Genomic DNA, 21393 nt, shown 5'->3' on the forward strand with positions numbered 1-21393 from the left:
GAAACCTGAGTAGTTTGTGTTTGTAAGTTTAAAAAAAGTCATTTGTACAATGAATTCTGTACTTGTTTAGAGGTGCTCTGACATGTGCCCTGTAGGAAATGCTGTCAGGGTATAAGCTGCTATATTAACCTCAGCTACCCTGTGAATGGAGGGTGTTTCATCCACTGAAGGGCTTCCAGTCAGTTAGGGATTATTTAAAAGTCAAGTCCGTATTGTGGGAAACCCAGGACGTGGTAAAAGAGATCCTCCTGCATCTGCTATTCTCCCTGTCCAAATATGCCCTAGATAGGATGCGAGGAGGTCCCTGAAGGGAAGGAGTTTGGTATGATCTGAAGTTAGCTGTGACATGGCCTAAACTTGCTTTGGACACACTGAACTGGAATCAATGTGCTGACTTCTATTTGAATTTCTTACAGCTTCTTCTTCTTCTCTTTTTTGTTCCTGCAATGGGTGAAAAGTGCAAATCCCGTTTTTCGTGCCTGGAAGTGGTACTCATTGTCCTCTTCACGCTGATGACAATAATTGCTTTGATTCTTCTAGTTCTTCTCTTTGCCCCTAAAAAAACCAGGACTACAGACAATAATGGCAAGTTACTTAAAGGTATTTTGATACCATTATCAAATTCCATGCAACTGTTTTGATCTAGAGGGTTTACTGGGCCTTGGTGAAGCTTCATGAACAAAGGCTGAAAATGAATTTGTTACAAGCTAACTGGAAGTGTGTGAATTTATTATACTTATTTCTATTATGTTGATGTTTAGTTAGAGGCATCAGCTAGGATTTGGTCCCATTGTGCAGTGTACTATACAAACACAAAGTGAGCGAGATTCCCTGCCCTCAGGATTTTACAGTGTAAACAGACATGATAGACTAACATGGAAGAGGAAACAGAGAAGTGAAGTGACTTGCCCCGAGTTACACAACAGAGACAAGAATAAAAAAAATCCTTCTCTCCTGACTTTCTGTCCAGTGCCCTCCTCACTAGACCAGTCCTTTTCAAACTGCGGGTCGCGACCCGGTACTGGGTCGCAGAATGTAAGACATTGGGTCGCGGCGGCTCTGGTCAGCATCGCCAACCTGGCCGTTAAAAGTCCTGTCGGCGGTGCTGCCCAGCTAAGGCAGGCTAGTCCCTACCTGTTCTGACACCGTGTTGTGCCCCGGAAGCGGCCAGCAGCAGGTCCAGCTCCTAGGCAGGGGTGGGCCCTCAGCACTGGCTCCGCACTCCCATTGGCCGGGAAGCTGTGGGGGGTTGGTGCTTGTGGGCGAGAGCCGCGCGGAGCTGCTTGCATGCCTCTGCCTAGGAGCTGGACCTGCTGCTGGCCGCTTCCAAGGCGCAGCGCGGTCTGTGGTGCCAGGACTGGCAGGAAGCCTGCCTTAGCACCCCTGCTGCACCGCTGACCGGGAACTGCTCGAGGTAAACCCATGCCCCAGCCCTGAGCCCCCCCAAACCCAGAGCCCCTTCCTGTACCCCAAACATCTCATCCCTGGCCCCAGCCTAATTTAGTTTTCTCTTTCCCCACATTTTCAGTTTTGATATTCGAAAGAGTTTTGACCTGACAACGCAGAACTGCATCATAGAAGTTGTCAAGGAGAAAGCTGTAAGGTTAGCATATTGAAGAAGCATCACTGAAAAAGAAACTATCCCATTAGGGTTAGTGAGTTGGACTATATACATAGGCATGGAACATATTTTTCAGCAAAAGCTGGCAGAAGCTCTATGTGCATGTAACAGTGAACTATGCTGACATGAACAGAATATTGATGGATATATAGGACTTGTTTCAAAGGCTGGTTTACAATGATTGTGAATTTTCTTCAGCCTATAAGTAGGACCATGGGTTGCCTGCTCTGAATGCAGGGATCTGAAATCCCATATACACTACAGGTAGCTAGTTTTGATATCAGGTTCAAAGATGGTACATCCCACAGCCATTTGGCAACCATAATATAAATTGCTCATCATACACAGCAGTTATAAATAACAGAAATTTTACCTGATAATCTAGTTCCTTCTTTCTCAGTTTTGTGAGAAAAATGTCTGTTCATTTCTGATATGTTCATTGCATTAGTGTTTTCACTTATTAACTCAAATCCCTTCAGCTGCTGGTTCTAAAAACTACCTGATTGGTGTTGGTCGAGCTGACTGCACTGGACCAGTTGCAGAAGTCCCTTTGGTATGTATAGGAACTTAATAAAGTATCTTAGAAACATGTTTTCTTAATATTCTTTCATGTACCAAAAACCATGGCATGTCTAGCACTGCTATACAGGATGTTTGTTTTCTTTAATGAACAAATAGAACTTTACATTACATGGGGCATGCTCACCTTTTGTTTTCAGTCTGTCAATCTGCATAGAATGAATGTTTCAACAAACTTTTCTCAGAAAATTTGCTTTAGTTGATTTTTTTTTTGTGTGCTGCCCAGATATTTAAATAGTGAATCACCAAGTATTAATATTAATCAGCGTTTGCTAGACAGAAAAGGGAAAAATCAGATGGGAAATATTTCTTTTATTTTAAAACATACATAATTATATTATGAAAACTGGTGAAAATATACACTGTGTAAATGTAATACCTACGGGGTATGTATGTGCATTACAAATTTCTTACTCTATGCCATTCTAACTTACCCCTCCCCCCTCCAAAAGTCAAGCAACTTCAAGTTGTTCTTGATACTATGCACTAGTTATAGGATACTTAATATTAGATCTGTCAATTAATCGCCGTTAACTCATATGATTAACTCAAAAAATGAATCGCAATTATTTGCACTGTTAAATAACAGAATACCAATTGAAATTTATTAAATATGTTTGGATTTTTTTCTACATTTTCAAATATATAGATTTCAATTACAACACAGAATACAAAGTGTACAATGCTCACTTTATATTATTTTTATTACAAAAATGTGCACTGTAAAAATGATGATATAGTATTTTTCAATTCACCTCATACAAGTACTGTAGTGCAATCTCTTTATCATGAAAGTGCAAATTACAAATCTAGTTTTTGTTACATAACTGCACTCAAAAACAAAACAATGTAAAACTTTAGAGCCTACAAGTCCACTCGTCCTACTTCTTGTTCAGCCAATCGCAAAGAGAAACAAGTTTGTTTACATTTATGGGAGATAATGCTGCCCACTTCTTAATTACAATGTCACCTGAAAGTGAGAACAGCACCTGTTGTAGCTGGTGTCGCAAGATATTTTTGTGCCAGGTGAAGATTCATATGCCTCTTCATGCTCCAGCCATCGTTCCAGAGGACATGCTTCCATGCTGATGATGCTTGTTAAAAAAATAATGTGTTAATTAAATTTGTGACTGAACACCTTGGGGAGAATTGTATGTGTCCTGCTCTTTTACCCGCATTCTGCAATATATTTCATGTTATAGCAGTCTTGGATGATGACCCAGCACATGTTGTTCATTTTAAGAACACTTTCACTGCAAATTTGACAAAATGCAAAGAAGATACCAATGTGAAATTTCTAAAGATAGCTACAGAACTCAAGCCAAGATTTAAGAATCTGAAGTGCTTTCCAAAATCTGAGAGGGATGAGGTGTGGAGCATGCTTTCAGAAGTCTTAAAAGAGCAACACTCTGATGCGGAAACTACAGAACCCAAACCACCAAAAAAGAAAACCAACCTTCTGCTGGTGCTTTGACTCACATGATGGAAACAAACATGCGACAGTCCGCACTGCTTTGGATTGTTATCAAGCAGAACCTGTCATAAGCATGGACGCATGTCCTCTGGAATGGTGGTTAAAGCATCAAGGGACATATGAATCTTTAGTGCATCTGGCATGTAAACATCTTGTGACGCCGGCTACAACAGTGCCATGCAAAACACCTGTTCTCACTTTCAGGTGACATTGTAAACAAGAAGCAGGCATCATTATCGTCTGCAAATGTAAACAAACTCGTTTGAGCGATTGGCTGAACAAGAAGTAGGACTGATTGGACTTGTAGGCTCTAAAGTTTTACATTGTTTTATTTTTGAGTGCAGGTTTTTTGGTACATAATTCTATATTTGTAAGTTCAACTTTCATGATAAAGAGATTGCACTACAGTACTTGTGTTAGGTGAATTGAAAAATACTATATCTTTTGTTTCTTACAGAGCAAATATTTGTAATAAAAATAAATATGAAGTGAGCACTGTACACTTTGTATTCTGTTTTAATTGAAATCAATATATTTGAAAATGTATAAAACATCCAAAAATATTTAAATAAATGGTATTCTATTATTGTTTATCAGGACGATTGATCACAATTAATTTTTTTAATTGCTTGACAGACATACTTAATATATAACCTATATCATTCTGTTTTTAATGGTTAGCTGTAATTTGGGTCCTGTGATGATTTTGCTTGGAGAACTATATGCAAGTGGAAATATGTATCAATAAATTGGTCAGAATGGGGTTGGCCTAATGCTGTGTTCTGCCGCAGATGGGCTATGCCAATCCAGACCAGCTGGCTGGTGGAATTCTCTCTCGTCTATATAGTCGAGCTTTCATTGTGGCAGAGCCTGATAATTCCAAAAGAGTGGTGTTTGTTAGTGCTGACATAGGCATGGTGTCTCAAAGACTTAGGCTGGAGGTATGTGAATAAAATCAATTGCTCTTTACTTTTTGTGTTAGCTTTTAAAATTATTATTAATAAAAATAAGTATTGTCACACTTACCCCAATCAGGCTTGCAGCCTCATTGTTTTAGATGTATAAATATGTAGAAAGAGGCACTCCTTGTCCCAGAGAGCTGACAATCCTTTGATGGACAAAAGAGGGCTTTTATTATGTTTGTATTAGTAGAAAACTTAGCAACAGATCATGTCTGACAGTCCCCTGTAATATTTGATTTCCAGTTCTATTTAGTGGTGTAACAGGTGTACTGAAATTCTGAAAATTTATTTAGAATAAAAATTTGTAAATCAAAAATGTATCTAATTGTTTTCTGTTTAAAGAACAGAATAGGTGGCTTCTAGATGATGTTTCAGTGCACATTATGCTACCTCAGGTAATTTAATTATGACGAGTCTAGTTTCAGCCAGAAGTTAAAATCAAGTATTTTAATCTCACTTATGTCCCAGGCACCCAGAACTGGTCCTAGGGATAACGTATGATGCTCATTCTTTCCTGTAGTGCCTTCTTCGTAGCCGGTGAGCTAGTGTGGGGTGAATATCATCAATTAAGTGTTTCTGATTTACGTTCTTAGAAGATCAAACTAGTGAGAGTGTCAAGAAAGGGTGAATGGTGGGAAGAAATGGGAATCCTCTAGGTAATTTTCATATGTCTTGTAATAATAAATAAGACTGGCTATAAATAAACCATAGCAGCCTTTTACTGGATTTAACAACTTCAAGGGTTCTTTACTGAGTGGTCAGATACACTTCCAATTATTCAGTCATTAATGTGTGGGGAAGGGGTTAGGAGGATGGATGTGGGAAAGGAGGACTATGCTATTACCACAAAAATACAAAAAGAAAGAAACCCAGGATTATACATATCTATTACTGCCTTGATGCAAGGACTGACCTTTCAGGCATGATAGAAAAACACTCTGTAATTACTGCCTCCTTCCTTTTAGGTAATCAAGCAATTGAAGAGTAAATATGGGGAGCTATACAGACAAGACAATGTTATACTGAGTGGTACTCACACCCATTCAGCACCTGCAGGCTATTTCCAATATACTATCTTTTTGCTAACTAGCAAGGGACTTATCAAACCATCCCTTAATGCCCTTGTAAATGGGATTATAAAGGTAGGTGTTTTCAGTTAAATTTTCTCCCTAAAATGTATGTATAGCAGGGATAACCTTTGTGTTATATTTTTATTTATTAGTATAGGAGTAGCCAAGAAATGTCATGGGGAGATTAGTTTTAGTGTTTCATGACATCATCATCTTATTTGTTGAAATATTTTAGATTTATCGTGACCAACTTGGTCAGTGCAGCATTTTGTTTGCTAACCTATTTCTTTATAAAGAGATGATTTAATATTACTTAAAATGTTAATTAAGTTTGACTGATATTAGCTGTTTTAATTTCTAAAGGATAACACTACATCAAATGTAAAAAAAGAAAAGTGCAACAAGCAATAGCCGCAGATCACCTATCGTAGGTGTAATGATTCATCTTTCCGTGTCTGGACTTCTAGTAAGGTTCTTAGACACAGAAGACTCAAACTTGCTTTCCATGTGGCACCTCTTCACTGTTACTGCACTGATTTTCCTTGCCTTTCTGCTTTTCAGAGCATTGATATAGCACACCAGAATATGAAAAAAGGAAGACTTTTTATCAATAAAGGTTTGGTAGAAAATAGCCAAATCAACAGAAGTCCTTACTCTTATCTTCAGAATCCAGAGTCTGAAAGAAACAGGTGAAGAAGAATGGGGAAGCTATAGCTCTTAAAAACAAGCATGAACTGTTGGCAAAAAATGTTCTGGGGACACAATGTTGAACTACAGTTCTGTATGTTATCAAAGGCAAATCAAGAGTGGAAATTGCCCTGACCTGGGAAATCTAGATCCCAACTTTCCCCCACCAGGGAATGAGGGGGTGTGGGAGTTTTTAGCAACAATAAAGTGCAGAAAACTGCAACTTTATGCTGATGGTAGACAACCCACCCAGGTGGCTCATGCTTCAGTTTCTTACCATGCTCCTGAGTACATGTGCTGGTATCTCTGGTATCTTTCTGTGCAGGGAATCTTCTACTTTAGCTGGTCTTGTGCTGGATTTTTGAAATTAAATAAAGAATTCCAAGGTTAGCATTGTGGTCAGATACACCCTCTTCCGATTGGAAACACTACTATGTTTAAAAGAAACATTTGGGCATAATTACTGGCAGCTGAGAAACTAAACAGACTTACTGGGCCTGATTTTCAGTCACACAAGCCTCCTTTATGCCCCCTGTCAGTGTAAAAAGGCCTTAAATGGGGTAAAATAGCTCCTGAGAATACCCCCAGGGGAGGGCCTTCCTGACTGGGGAAGGGATTCTAAACCAGCACCACTCATAGCCCATGGTGTTTCTAGGACATTGGGTCACACAACACTACACCTTTTATCTACTACCCATGGTCCATAGGAAGCCTCAGAAGGCAGAGCATAAGTTAGAGGCTCAGGGCTATTCTAAGGTTGCACTGAGGGCTACCCCCTCCCCCACAATTGCCACTGAATATGGGATGCCCAAAGGGACCTACAAGTCATTTTTGTCATTCCCCAGTCCATTCCTGCCCTGAGTGCAGAAAAGCAGTGACTGAGAATCTGGCCTCTGTTTTTCGTTGAGAAAACATGTCACTGCTATAAATTCTAATTTTGGTTAGACGGTGACAAAAATGGAAAGCAATATCTACAGTCTTTGTAGAAAGTAAATAGTTTTATATCACAGCAAAATGAGAGTTCAGTTTTCTTCAGGCAAGCAGCATATAATACAGAATGTGACTTTTGTCACTGAATTCAGCAGCTTTTTACAATAACTCCTTGTAAATATAGCAGTTGGAAACTGATGACCTCAATTCATTTTCTTGTTTGGCATATAACAGAGTCATTTACAGATTGTGATGTTGGCTGTGGCACTGAAATGATTTCTCTGTTTTGTTGTCCAGGTATTCATCAAATACAGACAAAGAAATGGTGGTGCTGAAGATGGTCGATGTAAATGGACAGGAGCTAGGCCTTCTCAGGTACTGAATCCGAAAGTAAAATTCACTCCCAAACACTAAAATATAAGCTCCCAAACCTGTCCTGTCTATTGATTGTGTTCTTTGTAGTCATCAAAAATGTCCATGTTAGCCTTTCTCCTTGAGGTCATTCATTCAAATCCCTCCCATAGGCCAAGGGCAGTGGGGGCTAAGGTAGCTTTAAGCCACCTTTGCACCCTACCTGTGGCCTGTTTGTTACCCAGGCTGCCTTATGGGCTGCAGCACTGCCCAGGATCTCCACAGCGCAGTGTGCTGTGGCCCTGCCTCTGGCGCACTCCCTACACCAGGGCTTGTGAGGGAGTCCTTGGAAAGCAGCTCTACAGCTGTCTTCCCTCATAGCAACTGCACCAAGGGACTCCTCCCCTAGCTGGATACAGGGCTTTTAGGGTCACTTTATGCTACTCTGGCCCTTTTACCCAATGCAAAGGGGCCGGAGCAGGGGGTGAAGATTTCTTCTAGTGTCTAGTTCTATAAAATGCCCCATATATCATGTAAAATATGCCATTGTCTCACTAGGGCCCTGACTTCATATGCTGAGATATCATGTAAGATGGTACATGTTAGTAACTCACTTTCTATTAAGAGATTTGAAGCTGAGTGTTTGGCTGTACAAAGTTCAGAAGTCAAGGCCAGGCAAACAAATAACAAAACTTGCAATGCTTACCCAACTTTTGAACTTGCCCATTTAGCTCAGGGCATGAACAGCTGAGTGGGGTCCAGCTCTGTCACAAGGGACCTGAAGCTTTATTGTGCAGGGAGATTTTTGTACATCTTTTTTCACCCTACTGCACACAGTTGTACACCCTATAGGTGAAGGGGAAAGGTGTGTTACTTAGGCAGTTTGTAACATGGAAGAAGCCTTGTTATTTTGCAAGATTTTGTATGCATTCATATCACATGTCACAAGGTGACATGAAACACCTCCTTGCATTAACCATCACGACGCAGATGTATTAATAAACATTGCTAATGTATAATGGATACCTCTTTACTACGTGAGACTGGTGGCAATTGCTGAGCCTAATGCTGAAAAACAATTTGCATTACAAACTCCTGTTTTATAATTCTCATAACTTTTCAAACCTTTCACCTTTTGAGTTGAACATTTCCATGCTTGGTCCCTGCTTTTTCTTTCTTTGTGTGAGCAAAATTGCTTCAGCCACTTTTAAGTGACAAATGGGGACAAAGTGCACTTTCCCACTGTGACCACCTTTTTTTCTGTGGGAATAACTCCGAGTTGGCATGTAAACAGAGCTTACTGATGCCCAGTATGCGCTTGTAAGTTTGTGGGGGGAAATTGAAGCTAACAAAATTATGAATATATGAACATTCAGAAGTAAGCATGTGCAGTCAGACGTTCAAAGATGCAGTCAGCATATGACCACAGGTAGTGAAATACACAAGTAGGCACTAGGGGCCTATTAGCTTTTAAGCAAGGGGAAGCTGAATTGCTCTGGGGAAAGAGGATGGCAAGCTGTGTCAATGAATGGCACATGGAGCTGATGTACTTTAAGCTTCCATGGGAAAATAATGGAAGTTATTTCATGTACAATCAAAATAGTGCAATATACACATTAGCTGTGCACTTAGGGTCTGATCCAAAGTCCATTGGGGTCAATGGAAAGACTACCATGGACTGCAGTGGTCTTTGAATGAGACCTTTAGCCTGTCATTCTATTCTTTGGTGTGCTGACATCTGTTATAGAACAGAGAGCCTTTATTTTTTTTATACCTCTATTTTTTCCCATAAAAAAGAGAAGGAAATCAAATGCAAAAACCCCCCCCAAAAACACAAAACCAAGACTAAATTAATGATGTACTTCTAATTTCACAAAAGTCAGGAAAGACAAAAGTTCAGGATGAAGCAACAAACTTAATTTTGCCTCCTTGTTGGTATGTTTTAGGATAGTCGTATTACTGTGTGTGAGTGTAGCCCACAAACCTGGGACCTCGGAAGCTTAGTACATGAGCCTCTACTGCATGAGCTAAAAGCCACATGGCTCTGAGCTAAGGCTGTAGCAGACTCATTAATTTCCAAGTGGTCTCGGTGCCACTAAAGGGGACAGAGCACCACACCCAGAAGGTGTGTGGGTTATATGAGCACAGGTTAATTTAGTTACTAGTATATCAAACCTAGTAAGAAATTATATTGGGTTATATCCTCAGTAGCCTGCAGCTTGGGGACTGGGGCCACGCTACGCCCTGATCCTCAAGCCATCAGGCACTAATCTATTCCTGAGAAGCAACTCACAGAAGCCTCAAGCTGGGCCAGCTGCAGTGGTCCCCAAGGTCTCATGAATTTGGAGTACTCTTTGGTAGTAGGGAAAGAATGGACTTTTCCAAGCTTTTGAGCATGTCAGCTGGCTGTAGCTAAAGGTAGATTTTGATCAGATGTCTGTATTCAGGTGGAGATTGAGAGATGGAGGAGGGAAGAGGGGGCAGCAACTCCACATTTGCTGATCTAGCTCCAAATGACTAACATTGGCTCTTTTCCCCCAGAGGAAAGATATCAGTAGGTCAGCTATAACTAATATTAATGAATGCATTTCCTGTAATATTTGTTTTCTGATTGTTTATTAGCTGGTTTGCAATTCATCCTGTCAGTATGAACAACACAAACCATCTCATAAATAGTGACAACGTGGGCTATGCATCTTACCTGTTTGAACAAGAGAAGAACAAAGGACTGCTTCCTGGAGAGGTTGGACTATGTTATGGCTATCCTGAGGAGTGGGGGATAAAACATAAATAAAAAAGGGCCAATAAAGTGTCTGTTGTTGATAGATGCAATCTCATTCAAACAGAGAGCGTAGACTGCAGGACAAATACTGCAGATGCACAGTAAAGACGTATCATGCATTTTTACCATCTACTTTTTCCAATTATAGAAAAGAGAAATTACAAGCCAACTGCAGACTATTTCTTCCCAAAATAGCAATTGACAACATTTATTTAGATTTCAAGGGACATTGCTGATCTGTTAAGATCCAAAATTTGATCTAGATTAAAAAAATAACCAATTTTTTAATGACATTTGGTTCAATAGGAACTACTCACATGCATAAAGTTGAGCACACAGGTAAGTGTTTGTAGGATTGGGACTTTGGTCAATTTCACTTTATCATCAGTTTCTATGCAGTTCCACTTTCTGGTTTTCATAGGTTCTTGGAATTCTGCAGTATTTGGAATTCAAACACTGTAGGACCATATTATTTCTTTGAAAAGTCAAGGTTTTAATTGAAATGTAAATGTATATTTAAAATAGAAATGGGTGAACCTCATGAAGTACAAGTGTTCAGAGCCCTTTGAAACTATTTTAAAAGATTTTTCTAGTAGGTGAACAATCTTTAAAAGCAAACCTGACAGAAGTGGTGCCCTATTTATATCCAGCATAGAATATGAGTTCACTTCCTTTCCCTTAGAATTTTTCCATTCTATTACATTTTCCCCTCTCACAATTGGAAAGCAAGCCTAATACCCATTAGATAGAGTCCAACTTTCAAACTAAAGATGTTTGAATGAGTTGGAAATTGGACAAAAAAAGTTTGCTCATACCTACATGAAAGCATTTCTTTTGATGTTAGATTTTATAAAAATGTTTATTAAACCCAAGACCCCAATCTTGCTGCCAAGGTTTAAATGCTATTCTTACTCAAATGAACTAGACCAAAGCAATCTTGGATATGTCTACATGTGCTGCAGCCATACCTCTGATTGCAGTGTAGACATATACTAAATTGACATGTTATGGATGGTGAGATATGCCATCTGTAAGTGCTTATCAGAAAAGTTAAGATGAATCAACTAAAGCTGCAAAGTTAAAGCACATTAAAAACTGTGTAGATGCTCTCATTCTAAAGTAAAGTGACCTTGAATGAAAGCGTCCACACAAAGTTTTAATGCACTTTAACTTATGCACGTTAACATCACAACTTTAGTTAATTCATCTTAACTTCCCTAACTAAGAGGTGAATACTGCATGTGATGAATTAGTGTTACATTGTATAAGTGTGTAATTTGTCTTTGATCCCCCATTCAGTTTGCTACCTTTAATGCTAACTTCTTCTGTCAGTTTCTGTGCTCAGAGGCTCACACAAATCATCAGAACAGAGAATGTTCTAAGCTAATCATCAGCTAAATCTGTCAGTAGAAATCATAGTGAAAAACAAGAGGTAGAATGGGAAAATCAAGCAAAAATGACAGCAAGGATTGCTAGAATTTAATATCTATAAATAAGAATTCAAAACGGGGGGAAAGGAGAGTTACTGAATTGAAAGAGGATGGAAGGGATGTAATTTATTTTATGTAATGAAAAGAGATAAAACAAGAGCAATGGGCAGGGTGTCTTTAATCCTTGCCCAGCCACAGATTCACTACATGACATTGGGCTAAGTCACTTAATCACTTATGCCTCAGTTTCCCCATCTGTAAAATGGGAATATCCATACTTAATTACCTCTAAATTGCTGAGAGGTGTGAAAGATTAATGTAATGTGCTTGGAGATGCTCAGGCGAAAGAGATATATAAATTCAAGGTAATGACGTTAAGTTTCTATTTGAAATATTTAAAAAATCCTTACTGCAAAAAACGTAGGGCCTACATTTTCAAAAGTAATGTTTTTTAGGCGCTGAAGATTTTGAATGCCCAACTTGAGGCACTGAGTTAGGGGGCTAGGTGCTCAGCATCAGGTCCCTTTAACTTAAGTCAAGTTGGGCACCCAAAAATTCAGTCATCCAGAGCTACTAGTCACTTTTGAAAACTTCGCCAGTGTCCTATCACTACCAACTGTATGATATCAGTGATGATATGATTTTGCACATGTCTGAAGTCTTAGGGGAATTTACACAAGCAGTTTGTTATATAGGCAGTTCATGTTTATTTCACATTTTCGTATTACATGACGGGATTTTTTTTTTATTGAAACACCACAGGTTGATGGCAATCAGTGCAAGAGACAGAAAAAGCCATAACACTTTATTTTCTTTTGGCAGGGATCCTTTGTAGCAGCCTTTGCATCATCCAACCTGGGAGATGTATCACCCAATATCAAAGGCCCACACTGCATAAACACAGGAGAGTCATGTGATAACCCCAACAGTTACTGTCCAGTCGGCGGGGTAGGTATATATCATTTTATCTACATTTCAAGTTTTAAGGTAGATTTTAAGTATGGAATTGCAAATATAGGGCCAGGTTGTGGTCCATCCTGCTGTAAAAGGATGTAAGGTACCCCTATATTCTCCTGTACTGGTTACCCATATAGGCAGCCTCCTTGGGGCTGCCACTTACTCTTCCTGTACAGTGTTACTAGCATGCTGGGGGATGTACACTGTGCTATGGGTAAAGTGCCTATTTCAGGGAAACCGGGAGGCAGATTATGACTTTCAATATGCAGCTGGACTATAATACAAAATCTCTGGAAAGTTTGGGTATAGCATAAAATCAATATAATATTACAGTAAATAGCAAAGGATACTGTACAGAGGACAAAATCTTCCATTTTTGAACTTACTGCAAGTTGCCACAGAAATTCCAGTCTTCCATGAAATTCAGCACTGGTGTGCTCAGAAACCACAGATCTTGCCACAGAATTTAGTCCTAGTTTATAAAATAGTACCTGGTGCATGGTTTAGTTTGTGTATTAAAAGCAAAGATTTTTTTCATGAAAGTGATGACAATGATTTGTGCCTTCATTCACAGTACAATAAAAGCTTTATATTGCTAGAAGGATGTCTTATCTATTTACATTTGTTTAATTATTTACTTTAAAAAATCCGTAACAGGCTAAAATGTGCATGGCTGCAGGTCCTGGCAGTGATATGATTGACAGTACAAAAATTATAGGACAAAATCTCTATTTGAAAGCAAAGGTAAGTTAAACTGGACTCTTTTTACTTGTGTATTCAAATGCAATTATTGGAAATGCCCATAAACATTTTCTTTTTGACCAGTGAGTTTCTGAAATTTATTTTTGCTAGAGATATTCTCAAAACGCGAGTCAAGATTGTAGGCCTAAAGCTGTGCACTTAGATCCATATTTATGTACCTAAGTAAAAGTTGTCTGAATTTCAAAGCAGTCACACTTTTATTTAGGTGCCTAATTTTAGGCACCATCATTTGAAAATGCTATCTTTTTATCTTAGCCTCTGTGTTCCTCACTGTACATTTCTGTAAAATGTGGATGACACCTACCTACCCCACAGAGAAGGTGCGACAGTTAAGTAGCTAATGTTTGTAAAGAGTTATCTAGGTCCCAAAACTCACAAGTACACATGACCCTTTCACGTATCCCTTCAGTGTCTTGGGTTTCCCAGAACCCCAGCTTATCTGGAATATCAGTCCTGGCAAAATTCTTCCAAAATCTAATAACTGGGCACATATGTCATCATAAGTATCTGGGATCTACTTCTGCCACAGCAGGCTAGGGAATAGAACCAAAAGGTTCACCTTTCCCCACACTTTACATAAATTATTATTATTCATCATCATTATTATTATTATTATTATTGTTGTTGTGACACCAGCTAGTAGAGGCAAACCTTTTTCTACAGGAATTTCATTATTTATTTTTGTTTATTTGTTTGTTAATTGCATTGTGGTAGCTGTGACCTAGGAACCTCTTGATGCCAACTTGCAGAGGACACAGGGTTGCACAGGGTTTTGCAAGTATCCCGAGTCAGAAATCTGGATAATAATTCACTAAAGAGTAGCAAGAGGTAGTAGCCCACTAGGCATCGTAATCACTGCAAAAGGTATGCATGCATAATATGTAAGAAGGTATGCGACCATACCGAAAATTATGTTCTTGAGGCTGGTAACCAAGAGTTCCAGACCTCAGGGATGTTCTTTTCAGGCAGATGGTAACAGATGCTTATCTCCATGTCTGATAATTGTGCAGTGGGTATTGTCCGCCTCACAAGGCATGCCAATTTGCATACTGAACCTGAGGCTAATCAGGAGATTACGATAGTGACAGGAGAGGAAAGCCACAGGAAAAAACAACCAGTGGGGGGCATCCTATTTATGAATAAAGACAGTGGATTGATCTGCTATATCTAAGGGTACCAAGAGACACCCAGAATCCTTCACCTTGGAGACAAGTTGACAGTGTGTCTTGTCTCATAAAAAAGGAATCACAGCCGGCTTGGCTGGAAAGCACTGGTGAGCGATACTTTATTAGACATGAGAGTAACTTGTTAATTAAGCCTAGGATCTAGAATGCATGTTATGGTATTATTTTGTATGTAACCATTTGTTTCCAATACTTGTTATCACTTGAATCTCTATACTTTGTTAAATAAACTTTTACTTGTTTTCACTATAAACTTATCTAAGTGCTGTATATTACGTGGAACAGAGATCTGAGGTGTAACTGGTAAGCTGGGGCATACTGTTCCTCTGGGAGCAGCTGATCTGTGAATACTGTGAGTGCCCAATGGAACAGGGGCTAGACATTCCAGGGAGATGCTCCGAGGGCTCAGAGGTTGGAGAATGCCTATTCATAACCTGTAATGAGTGAGTGGGGGCTGTGTAGGCCTAGAGGGGAGTGCTTGGGTTGCCTCTAGTCAGTGGAGTCTGGGCGCTGACGCCTAGCTGGCACCAACAAAGCTTCCCCATGCTAAGGGCAGGTGGTAGCAAGGTGCCTCACAGCCCTGGGTGCCCCTGGGAAGCATCACAGTAATGTTCAATGGCCCAGTCAAGATAGAGACCTCACCATGATGCTAGATGGTGGGAGTGGTATAAGAACCAATATACAATAGAATATGTAGACTAGAACTATGTTGTGCACTCTAATATGTCAGAACACAATAAATATAGGCTTTCTCTACTTCATAGCTAGACATGCCTAAAATGCTTTTCTTCCCTCAAAGAGCTAACCTGAAATGGATCCTCCTTTATCCATACTATCTATTTTAATGTTTGTCAAGGGCAGCAGAGGAGGAAGTGCAATACCATTGCGCTTGGAGATTTCAGTGTCAGCAGCTTGCAGGAGCTGGAACAGATTCAGTAAATTAATGACAACAGCATCTTTTTAATTGCCATTTTGAGTGTTTGCAATAGAATTGCTCTAAAATGACAGTGATTTGTAGGTTAGTGGATATTCTAGTCTAATTGTACCATTAGGGACTTGCATGTGTATCTAATTTAGAGGGAAATGATTTTTGCCATATATGACCATTGTGGGTAGTGGTACTATTGGATTTCAATATATACATACCATAGTAAAATGATACTTCACTCGGTTACATGAAATGTTACCAAAGCTGTGTAACTTCTATTAATACTTTGTATGTACTAGTTCTATGAACTATGAAAATCACTCATTGTGGAAGATAACTTTTTTAATGAACAATTATAAATGAATTGTGAATTTAAATAAAGGAAATTATATCTTTGAATTATGAATATCTAATGATCAAACTAGAATTGAAGAATTGGGAAAGATGTTTTCAAGCAGGTACATTTCCCCAAGGAGAGGGTCATCTGGGTTGGTGTTAAGATGAGAGAAACAAAAAAAACTTCTACTATAAAATTTGATGAGGCAACTGCTGTTCCTTAAGTTTAGTCATTCCTTTTTGTTACTAACTTTATAGAATATCTTCACAAGAGCTTTTCCAGGTACTTGAGTGAGCTGTGCAATCTGTTTCATTTTGTATAATCTTTCTCTACTCCCTATTTGATGTTTGAAGCCTAATTTAATTTTGAAATTGCAATTCAGAGGTTCTGGGTTGGTGGACTGCTGAAGGTCCACAGAAAACTTGCTGCATACATGGTGCTAATTTTTCTCCTTATTTCCATGCAAATATATTTAATAATTTCCCAATATGATTATTCCCTGTAAGCAATAGCTTTAGTTGCCACAGAGATGTTATGTGCTCCGGAATGGGAAAGGAGATGGGCTCTGCACCTGGGAAAAAGAAGGGGAGGTGGTCCCTGAGGACACTCTTTCTATTGAGATATGGCCCACATTGCAGAAAAGTTAGAGAACTACAGCTCTAGTTAACTTAGTTTTGGACCAGTTGCTGTCGGACACCCTCTTGAGTTACTCATTCATGGAGGAGGAAAGTGAGGTTGGTGTGAGTGACCATCTGCCTATTGCTAATAGGCAAAGACACTGATGGAATCCTCTGCTCATGGGTCACAGAAAGCCCGATGATGCTGAGAGATCATAAAGGAGCAAAAAGACTTGAAAATAACAGCTGTGATCTCAGGAGAATAAAATTAACATTTAGCTGAAAAGAAAGGAACACTCAAAAAGGTCTCACTAAAGGCTCCTTCGAACACTACTCAGAGAGGTAAAACTTAACAGAGAGGGTGTGCAAAGAGTGGCCCCAGATAGATAGGGATGCTGGGGTATTGTTCATGCCCTAAGCCAGGGGTTCTCAAACTGGGGGTCAGGACCCCTCAGGGGGTCACGAGGTTACTACATGGGGGGGGGGGGGTTGTGAGCTGTCAGCCCCCACCCCAAGCCCCGCTTTGCCTCCAGCATTTAACATGGTGTTAAATATATTAAAAAGTGTTTTTAATTTATAAGGGGGTTCGCACTCAGAGACTTGCTATGTGAAAGGGGTCACCAGTACAAAAGTTTGAGAATCACTGCCCTAAGCAATGTCTGATGGCTTGGGAAGGATTTGGCTAATAAAGCACTAGTCTCTGTAACTGACCCACACCACAGGGACATGTTCTCAAAGATTTAGGCACATCATTTCTTCTACCTGAAGGACTAATGGCTTCCACCTGCTCCCAAGGGAGCTGAGATTGTATTAGAATAGTTCATATTTGTCTTGCATCTGTTTTTAACAGGTTCTTTGTGGTTCTATTTCAATAAAATATATTCTTTAGTTTTTGCACCCAGTGTTAATCAGTATAATATGTGTCTGTTTTAGGAACTGTATACTCTAGCTTCCCAGGAGGTAACAGGACCTCTCCATTCAGCTCACCAGTGGGTGAACATGACTGATGTCACTGTCCAGCTCAATGCCACCCATACAGTAAGTATTGGGAATTTCCTGCCTGCAGATAGAGAATCCTCATTAGAATGTTCCAGGTAGAATTGTTGTGGTTTTACATCGGGAGTTGATATACTGTATATAATCTAACTTTAAAATATTTCTATTAAGGGTAAAACATGTAAACCAGCCTTGGGCTACAGCTTTGCAGCAGGTACTATCGATGGAGTGGGATTCTTCAATTTCACACAAGGTAAAGAGAAGAACAGAGTCTGCAGACCTTGTTCACTGAGGTTTATTGTTTATGTGGCAATAATGCCCTCAGTCTTGTTCATGGAACTGTGCAAACATAGGAAGACACAGTCCCTGCCTCAAATAGCTTACAGTCTTAAAAATACAGACAAAGAGTGGGTGATAGGGATACAATGTATAAGGAAAATGGTGAAGGTCAGAATTGGAACATGTCTTTTTACTTCCTCATTCATTCTTTATTTACAAATCTATCAGTAATTGCCTCTCTACCTAACTATCGTTAAGCTTTTATTTGATATTTTTAAAATCTCCCTTTATTTGCTCCCTCTTGCCATTAGTTCTTGATCCAGTGAGGAGGACAGTCCTTTCTATTTCTATAATTCATGGTCACTACCCACATACTATGGTCACAGCCATGTTCGAAATACTGATTGGTTAGATCTGGAATTTTTAAAAACAACCTATGGGAGTTAGGTGTCCAAAATCCCATTTTAAGATGAATGAATTCAAATCTCCTAAACTCCCCTGAAAATCCCAGCCTAGATACATTGATACTTTTAGGAAATGCAGTTGAGGAATTAGACTTTGTCAAATATACACAGAAAAACTGAAGAAATTGTATTAAAAGAGGTTTCTACTTACAGGTTCACTAGAAGGGCAGCCATTCTGGGAAACTATTCATAACCAGCTGCTTGGAGAGCCATCCAATGAAACAAAAGAGTGCCACAAACCTAAGCCAATCCTTTTAAATACCGGAGAGGTAGAGTATGTTGGCGTATATCACTCTGAGCACAGCTAGCGCTTAACTATCTTGGATTTTCCTGCCAAGAGAGGGGATATCCAAGGATTCCAGACATAATTAAACTAATGATGCAGAAGTAAAGGCAGCGAATGGTCATATGACACTAATATTTTAAAGGGAATCTTTAAAAGACATGAAAAGGAACATAAATATATGCTTATCAATACTCTGAAAAAGCAGTAAAAGATACAGGGTTCTTATTACAAAAGAAGCGCGTTTTCCCATACATTCTTATTGTAGAACTTAAAAAAGGGGGAAAAGATATGCATGCTTCATAATGAAGGAAAAATGTCTTTGTGATAAAATATAGTGCAGAAAATGTTCGAGAATGTTTGTCCTTATATAAAAATTACTACTGTGATGTTAGAAAGGTCAGTTAGATCTTTGGTTACCTGCCAAAATATATAATTTCCTGGTAGAAGAGTTTTAGACTTGTGGAAATGTCTGATGAGAAATTTTGGACTAAAAGAGCAATGACATTAGAATTTCAAACCTTGTGGCTTGGCTAGTATGTCAAAGTTCTGGAATCCTTAATTATATAAATGTATTTATACATTTGTAGCTCCACAAAAAAAAAAAAGGTTAGAAAATAACAAAATGGGATTTGTTCTGGAAAAAATGTAATCTGGAAAATTCAATCTAAAGAGAGTCCATCCATACTGTAATGACAAGGAAGTAGTCTTAAAGAGTGGGGGGGTGGGAGGGGGGAAGTGAAAACAATGTAAAAATTGTGAGTGAACATCATATTAAAGAAAGGGAAAAATTTCAAATGTGCCTGAGTGAAATACGATCTTTAATCCCGTTTTCAAAAGAGACTTAGACATCTTACTGAAAGCCAATGGGATTTAGGGTCCTAAATCACTTGGAGGCTTTTGAAAATTTTACTCATGAGCTTGAAATATGATTTTTTTTTTTTTTTTTTTTTAAACAATAGCTTTTTGAGCTTCCAGCTCCTAGGCATCATGTTGTTTTCACCAGAGTTGTCATTGCTCCTTTCTCTATGGCGTTGTTAGACTGCACCAGGAATGTTTCATACAGTTCTGGGCACCTCATTACCAGAAAGATATTAACAAAGTGTTTAAATCCATGGAGGTATTGACCCATGGAGCAAAACGTAAAAGAACTAACTCCAGTATAGACCAGCCAAATGCCAACGGAGGAGTTATATGATCACTGCCTACAAGTATCTGAAAGAGAGAGGAGTTATTTAAAGTAGGTCTAGTAGGTAAATCAGAAGTAATGAGATGAAGTTAAACAGAGGAAAATTTGGAATCAAATCATTCTTAATGGTGACATCTGTGAGACTGTGGAATAATGTCCCAGGAGAAGGGAATGAAAACCCATTGCTACAGTCACTTAGAATGGAACAGAACGAAGCATTTAAGAACACAGGATAAAGAACAGTGTTGCATGGGCATTTGGACAGACTCGATAATACAATAGGTTTCTTCCATTCCTAATTGATATGGTTCTGGTTGAATGATTTAATGCATGGGTAGTACAGAAGATAAAGTGAGACAAAGCATTCATTTTCTATAGCCAATGTAAATTTCTTACAAAAATAAATGTTTGCATCACTATTCTTATGAATATGGAAAGAACAAAACAAGATTGTATCTTATTGGCCCTATTCAAAAAATGTAACACTATATTCTTTTTTGTCTTCCAAGATTTCATTACCTTATCCATGGCACCCTGAAATAGTTGATGTTCAGCTTTTTACCATTGGGTCCCTCTCAATAGTTGCTTTTCCAGGAGAGCTGACGTATGTACTATTACTCTGATTTTGTTTAACAAAGCAGACAATTTTTATATCTAAACTACCGTACTCACAGTACTTGTGTGTGCATATTTTTTATGGAAGGGATATAAAGCCAGAAACTACCTTATCACTCGTACAATGTGATATGCAGCCACTGTATGGCAATGTCCATTCTAATGTTCTAATGCTGGTGCATTTGTGTGTGTGTGTGTGTGTGTGTGTGTGCGTGTGCAGTCTTTAGTTGAATACATGAGGATTCCCTCTTCCCTATTTTTAGACCAGCAGTTACTGATCTATAGTTGAGGTTGAAACTAGCTTCCCATTCTTATAGCTGAGCAGCAACCTTTTTGACAGTACCATTTTTCCATCAGAAAATGCAGTTTCAATGGACAAAATTAGGAAAATGCTAGACCTCAGCCAGGGCCTGCATGATGCCACCTATCGCTGATAAATTATTTATAGTCTCCTTTCCACTTTTCCACATAGTGAGGGTGATTTCTAAATGCCAAACTGTTGTAAAGGGAAGGGTTCTTTTATTGGCTCTAAATATACAGATAATTCAGATGAGATTCAGCTGAGCATCCAGGTTTTGGGAGACTTGTGTGATCCAAACCTTTCCTATGGATACTCGTCCATCAGTGATTCCAACTCACCTTGCACTTCAGTATATCACACGTTCTCTACATTACTGGAGTTTAACATTACTATCTTAATACCTCACAGGACAATGTCTGGACGGAGACTACGGGAAGCTATTAAAAGTGTAAGTTACTGGCTAAAAACTTGAAGAGAACTTTCCTAGACAGCAGAGTTTATGGAACCTTTATTTTCTTGAGTCTGTCATCTTTCTCTTGCCTCCTACTGATATTGTTCCTTGGGGTGTAGCTGGAAGGTGTAATTTCCTACTTGA

The 21393-nt window shown here is 39.0% G+C and overlaps 1 protein-coding gene across 1 annotated transcript in view; it reads left to right on the forward strand.

Annotated features, from left to right (window-relative positions):
• Positions 1–446: 446 nt before the first annotated feature.
• Positions 447–21393, forward strand: part of LOC135881518 (putative neutral ceramidase C) — a 31685-nt gene continuing 10738 nt past the window's right edge. Inside the window, exons 1-14 of the mRNA XM_065408187.1 lie at positions 447–600; positions 2101–2174; positions 4466–4615; positions 5602–5778; positions 6268–6395; positions 7621–7698; positions 10297–10417; positions 12709–12834; positions 13501–13587; positions 17605–17709; positions 17839–17920; positions 18564–18679; positions 20392–20486; positions 21207–21246. Of these exons, the coding sequence (XP_065264259.1) occupies positions 447–600; positions 2101–2174; positions 4466–4615; positions 5602–5778; positions 6268–6395; positions 7621–7698; positions 10297–10417; positions 12709–12834; positions 13501–13587; positions 17605–17709; positions 17839–17920; positions 18564–18679; positions 20392–20486; positions 21207–21246 (1533 nt within the window). The remainder of the gene's footprint in view (positions 601–2100; positions 2175–4465; positions 4616–5601; positions 5779–6267; positions 6396–7620; positions 7699–10296; positions 10418–12708; positions 12835–13500; positions 13588–17604; positions 17710–17838; positions 17921–18563; positions 18680–20391; positions 20487–21206; positions 21247–21393) is intronic.

The sequence above is a fragment of the Emys orbicularis genome, chromosome 7, assembly GCF_028017835.1.
Source record: "Emys orbicularis isolate rEmyOrb1 chromosome 7, rEmyOrb1.hap1, whole genome shotgun sequence".
Taxonomy (NCBI): Eukaryota; Metazoa; Chordata; order Testudines; family Emydidae; genus Emys; species Emys orbicularis.